This window comes from Microtus ochrogaster, chromosome 10 (genome assembly GCF_000317375.1).
Source record: "Microtus ochrogaster isolate Prairie Vole_2 chromosome 10, MicOch1.0, whole genome shotgun sequence".
In the NCBI taxonomy this organism is placed as follows: Eukaryota; Metazoa; Chordata; class Mammalia; order Rodentia; family Cricetidae; genus Microtus; species Microtus ochrogaster.
In genome coordinates, this window is record NC_022016.1 from 35687991 (window position 1) to 35694564 (window position 6574).

At 41.8% G+C, this 6574-nt stretch overlaps 1 protein-coding gene across 1 annotated transcript; it reads left to right on the forward strand.

The window, feature by feature from the left end:
* Positions 1-4831: 4831 nt before the first annotated feature.
* On the forward strand, positions 4832-6372 carry LOC101983608 (protein FAM47E-like). The gene has a single exon (XM_005352832.2). It carries the CDS (start codon positions 4836-4838, stop codon positions 6063-6065), a length of 1230 nt encoding a protein of 409 aa, XP_005352889.1. The 5' UTR covers positions 4832-4835; the 3' UTR covers positions 6066-6372.
* The last annotated feature ends 202 nt before the right edge of the window (positions 6373-6574 follow it).

A 6574-nucleotide genomic window follows, 5' to 3' on the forward strand; every position in this document is an offset into this window, starting at 1 on the left:
CAGTTAGACCTACAGGCATCCAGCAAAATTCTGGTGTCCTATCCTTTGTCAGAGGAATATCTCCTAGCTGGAAGTTCTGCCTCCAATCAAAAGATGCAGTTAGATTATCTCTCAGACTGAAAACAAAGATTCCTGGGGGTATGGGCAGAAACCAACCCCCCAGGACTGGTCCAACATTAGTTCAGCTACCCTGTCCAGGTTAAACAATACCCAGTGACCCTGGAAGCAAAAGGGAAATTGCAGTCATATTGCCTGGCTTGAAAAGACTGGAATCCTGGCGCCCTGCCAGTCACCCTGGATTACAGCTCTCCTGCCTCCGAAGACACCTGGGACCTCTGATTCTCATGAGTCTGACTCTCCCAGGGAAACAGGTGTACACTGTCTTGAACCAGAAAGATACTTTCTTCAGCCTTCCACGGGCAGAGGTGAGTCAATGTTGTTCCTACCTGTCAAGAATAAGACCACTACCACAGTTTAAAGCCAAATCTGAAGCAAGCTTTAATTAATACTGGCCAGGTTGATGGACTCTCTGGCCAAATCCATCTCTGTTTTCCCAGAAAATGGCCCCAAGTCACATTTTGCAGGAGCTTAAAAAGACAAAATCCATAATTCACTGCATTTCCCATGAAGTCCAATCAGTGTAAACATACATCCTGATGTGCTTCCTGCCTCCATGCCTCCCGCCTATATCCAATCAGGGTCAAGAGTACATTCTGACATATTTCCTGCCCACATACCTCCCACCCACATCTGATCAAGCACATCTGGTGCAGTTGGGACAAACAAATTTACTTAGGGGAGTGAAAACAAGTGGCTTGCTATCTCCTACTAACAATTGTTATCCTTTTTTAAAGATATAAGGATGGGTGACCCGAGGCCTCGGTGGGTCACCTTGGCAGGTGGGAGACCATGGTGGGTGAGAGACAAACAGATACATCATGCAGAGAGAGTTTGAGTATATAGTTTATTCAGTGGGTTATGGAAGGGAAGGGGAAGGGGGAGAGGGAGAAGTGGAAGGAGAAGAGAGAGAGAGAGAGAGAGAGAGAGAGAGAGAGAGAGAGAGAACAGAAGTTACCTCTTTGGAAGAAAGATGGAAAGAGAGAGAGTGCAGGCTGAAGGAGGCAAAATTTCTGCCTCCCTCTGTGGAAGGGGAGGGGTTGGGAGAGAGCAGGGTTTGTCTCTTAAAGGGACAGGGTACCCAGGTGACAGACCAGGCCAGCACATCATAACATTCCCATCTCTTTGTTATAATAAAAAAGTGGGAAGTTAGGTACAACAGGTCAAAGGAATTGGGATGATGGATTCTCAAGATTGCTTCCTGCTTATTTGTAGGTGTCATCTTGGGGAGACCTGAGAAAGGTCACATCCTGGGGTAGCTGGTCTTTTTACTCCTGTCCAGGATTTGTGGTCTGGAATTGTCTGGTGTCTCTTGCACCTAGCAAGGTGTTGTCAGAACAGAAGACAAAGTTAAGTTTAGGAAGAGAAATAAAATTTCAGGACCAGAGAATTGAGAAGGGTGTGTCTGACCTGTTTAAGGGGGATTCTTCAGTTCAGATCCTTGGAACTCACAAAAATTCTTTGGATTTGTGAAAAAATAAGCATTAGACATATACTTTGTATAAACAGTAGCATATTTATGTCAGATTGGCTGTGACATATTTTTGCACAATGAAAAGTATTTTTAAGTCTAAGGAAGGCAGCGTGAGAGAAATTTGATAGCTTCTACTTGTCCTCACACCTTTATAACTTGCAGGTAGGTATATACCTTAATAACTTGTATTTGTAATTTACTGAAATTTGTTTGTGAGATTGTTCTTTTAAATTGACAAAACCTCTCAGCTGTCAAACTACATCAGAGATCTTTGAGGAGGATAAAATTTTACTTGAGTTACTGATTAAAAATTATTGATAGAGAACTTACTTGATTAGCTATCTAGAGTCCCTCCTCAGGGTCCTCCATGGTAGCTGAAGGTCATATTTGCCTTCTGCTGTTTAGCGCAGGGCCTGCCAGGTTTGAGAAGATCCATGGGCTAAGAAATCTGTAGGAAGACAAACCTACCTTTACCTGAGCAGCTAGGCTGTCAATTCCAGTGATTCTGCCCACATCTGGAGATTTTCAGTTTAGTGAAAGGCAGTTTTTCCCAGCCTCCCACCCTCGTAGGACCCACAGAGGCCTCTGGTGGTGGGACTGGCTACCCCTCATGGTCTGCTGCTGCTCCTTGGAAAACTGTACTGTTTTATCTGAACCATTACAACAACGGCCGCCAGCATTTCAGGAATTATCTGTCCTTGGGCAAGTGGCTTGCAGATCACAGGCATTTTTGTTTCATGGCTCTCTTAGGCATAGTAATTAAGACTTAAAATTTGGCTCTCACATCAACCCATCTTTGTTTTTAAATGGACAGACCCAGTAGGAGATTTTGGTAGGCAATATGCCTGGACCAGATTGCACCAAAATTTAAAGACATATAACTTCAGACTTCTTGCCCTTCATTCAGAGGTTTCCTGAAAAAAATAGATTATAAAAGGGTCACTGAGGGATGGCTGTGAGAGACACAGACCTTGAGATGTAGGAATAAGCCCAGCCCCTTAGGGGGCGTGTTCGCCTCGGGCGAATGTTTACTTATAAATCGGGGGAGCGGGCACCTGCGTGCCCCTTCTGCTTTCCTGGTCTCCGTGGGAACGGTGGTTCTGTAAGTCTATTTCTCCATTAAAGCTGTATATATTTTTACAATCTGTCTGCATTCATTTATGCCGTTACATTGAGATACAAAATATCAGTTAAGAAAGCTAAGCTTTGTGGAAGGCTGCCTATCTTGGCTACCAGCTGCAGGGAAGCAAAAGGAGCCTGTGTCAGAGTAGGATGGCTGCCATCCTTCAGATGCTGACTCCAAAGACTAAGAGACTGGTCAAGAGTTCCTAGGTGCCCCTGGATATCACTGCCTCTGGACACCAGAGTTTGTGAATAGCAAGGCCTCTATACACCAACACAAAGTGGGGTACTAAACTCCTAATCTGGACCAAACAAAAGACAAATGGGGTTTTATCCCAAACTTTGGGGCTCTAAATGGTTGGACCATGTAGACACAGAAAGGCCCATTTGTTTAAGAGTTTTTGGTGTTACTACTGATTTAATGAAAGAAAGCAAACAAGTTAACTCTGGGTCTGAATCGTAAACTCACCTCTGTGTTCAATCACTCATGGCGATGTTGTCTTTAGCAATATACCTTTGTCATCAGTTTGTGGAGAGAAACTATAGCCATTTGCATCAGTTTCTTCATCCAGAGCTAGCCTCAGAAAAGATCTCATGAGTATTTTATGAAGTTACATGAATGTAAACACATTATTAGCAACTGACACATATGGTTATTGACATTCTAATTTTAAAAGAAAGCACTGAATTAGAGAAGTTAGAAGTAGGAAAAATAATCAAGGAATGCAGTTGAATACATAAGTTTGGTTGGCTTTGCTTAAAATATTTTCTTTGAATAAGTAGTTCGTATGAGAAACTATGAGCCATGTGTGAGTAAAGAAGTGGAAATCTGGGTCCCTCTTCAGTTCTGTTTCAATTAGAGTTATCTGTTTCTGCACATCAAATCATCATGAAATGTAGTGGCTCAAGACATTGCTTTATTTTTTATCCCTTTCCGTTCTGCAGGTTGAGCTACCTTAGCAAGTTAGAGTCTCACTTGGAAATTCTTATGCAGTCAGAGTCAGAAGCTGGCTTAGTCTGCAGATTTCAAAAGCTCTGCACTCACAGACACTAAGCTCACAAAGCTGGCAGCATTTGGTTGTTGACAAAGGCTGTAGCTGGGCCTGACGGCTAGAACATTTAAATTAAATTTATGTTGCTTGATATCACAGCTCAGCAAATGGGTCATAAGAGATCCCCCAAAGGTGAGTGTTCCAAAGGACCAAGTGGAAGCTTCAAAATGTAAAATATAGTTTCAGGCCTTCAGTTCCAGAGTATAACTTCTATCACATCCTACTGGTCACACAGAGTTAACTCCTATATGAGATGCAACAACACAAGAGCAAAAACAAGAGAACTGTTGGTTGCCACAGAAAAGTGAGTGCCACTCATTACATCCTTCTTCTGATCTTGTCATGCTGGTAATTGTCATGTTTCATGAGTGTTACAGCTGGCTTGGGAGTATTTAATTACTCCCCCTCCCTTGGCACCTTGCACTGTATTTTCTGGAACCATGAAAGCTAGACTACAGGAAGAGGCTTTCAAGTCACATCCAGGTCAAATCATCTTAGTTGTGTGTCCTAAGTGTGTGGTGTCTTCAGCTAGAGGGACCCACCCTCAACCCCTGAGAGACAAGGGGTTGTCTATAATCTATATTGTTTGGGAGGTCACTTGAATTTATCTGAACAACCATTTAAAAGTAGGTTTCTGGTGCCCACTCCTGGGATTTTGCTTAACTATCATTCTTATGGGGAGCATTGCCAACCCAATTGGCTCAACTTCCTTTAATACACACAAACACACACACACTCACACATGTACACATGCACACATATACATTTATGTGTATTGTGTATGATTTTAGGTAAATATAACATAATATTGAATGCACATATCCATAGAAACATTCTTTGAAATATAGGTCAAGACAGAAACAATCTGAAAGTCCATCAAAAAGACTGTGATAAATAAAGCATGTGTATTTTTTGACCACACTATATAGAATAGGATGGAGGTGACTGCTGGTGGGCCACTCCCTTCCTTGTCACAGTGGAATCTAGGGATTCACTTCAGATCTCCTAGCAACTGAGTAGCCTCAACGAAACAAATCCCTGAGACTGATGCCGTGACCACAGACAGGGATATGGGAGACCACAGACTGCCAGGGAAGCAGGCCCGGCGGACACTAAAGTCAACATCTCAGGACATGACCAGCAAGTCTGTGTGGAAAGACTCTTCCAAATATTTCTTAAAGCACAAGAAAGATCAGCTGAGGTTGCCCACCTCCGTGGAGGGCCAGCACCGCCTCTGTGTTAAGGAACGGCCAGATGATTTCAGGAAAGTCGGGACACCAAGTAAAGTGCTGACCCCACGCAGCGTGGAGGGGACCTTTTTCCCTACAATTTCTCGTGGAATGCGCAGTCCGTTCGCCAACAAGAACCAGAGAAAGCTGATTGAGGACTCAGGGCTTTATCAACCACTTTTGCCAGTTCAGCAAACACGTAGAACCTTCTGGGACAACATAGGTTTCCGCCAGAATCAGAATCTGTTTGGTCCCTGGCCTCGAGGAGAAGAAACTTCTGCAGACATATTAATCAAAATGCTGGAAACACCGAGACCTAACCGGATGCAGGAGAACAAGTGGCCGTATTGGGAAGATCACAGGGAAGCAACCAAGCAGCCCACCAACTCTGGCAAACAGTCTCAAGGGAAATTAGATCTGGACCCCTACAAGCTTCCTTGGTCATGTGAAGGCAGACGCAAGAGACAAGATATGCTTCACTCTATTTATTATAAATATATATACAAAGGAGGGGATGACATCTGTGACTGTGCTGAACCTTGGCGAGAGCCCAATCAACAAATTGACACGGGCTATGAAAACCAACCAAGCTATGAAGAATCACCTGTCAAGAAAACTGATCTGCCTACATTTGATCACAGATATGGCCAGAAAACGAGTAAAGTGAAGGACACCAGACTCTATAAACAAGACCCCAACTTTGTTACAAAACTCCATACACCACAAGATTCTTATAAAACCAGCAAGGAGACTAGGTATGAATCACCATACTTCAGAAACAACCAGTTTAAAATACTAGGAAATGAAGACCCTATAACAGATTCCAATGAACTTGAACTTCAAATTGAAAACCTTGGTAATTCAGAAAATGCTGATGAAGCTTATGATAAAACTGACTGGAAATACTTCATAAGCAAGGAGGACACTGCACTCAGCAGCCTTGAGCTGATGTATATGAAGGGATGGGGTAATGAAAGGTCTACTCCTACATCAAAAATGTTTAAAGACTATTATTGGATCATGGATACAGATGATGACGACAATGATGACGATAAGGAAGAACATAAATAAGAAAAGAAAAAGTGAAGAAAAAAAGAAAGAAAATAATTAGATGACTTCCTAATTAGGAATTATTTGGTTATATTTAGTGCTCATTTACAATCAATTAAATAATGCATCATGAAATAATTTTCATTGAACTTCTGCCTTAACATCTGCCATAACACAAATATGTTAGATACTTCATCAACTATGGGACAAACATTCACATGTACTTCTTCCACATTTTTTGTAGCATTGAAGATATTACATCATTACATGAATCATTTATAAGAATGCATAAATTAGTCTAAAGAAGATCCAGTGGTGACGCTAATAATGTGAGAAGAATCACAAAACACCACAATTGCACAGAAGAAAAGGAAACTTCTACAGCTATCTGTGGATTAAAACATAATGAAATAACTAGCAATTATTCCTGTCAACCAAAACTTGAAATTGATAGACAAATAAATGTGAATTCATCTTCTGTGATAGTAATGTTATTAATAATTTTAGTTTCAAATTCATTTTAGTGTTTA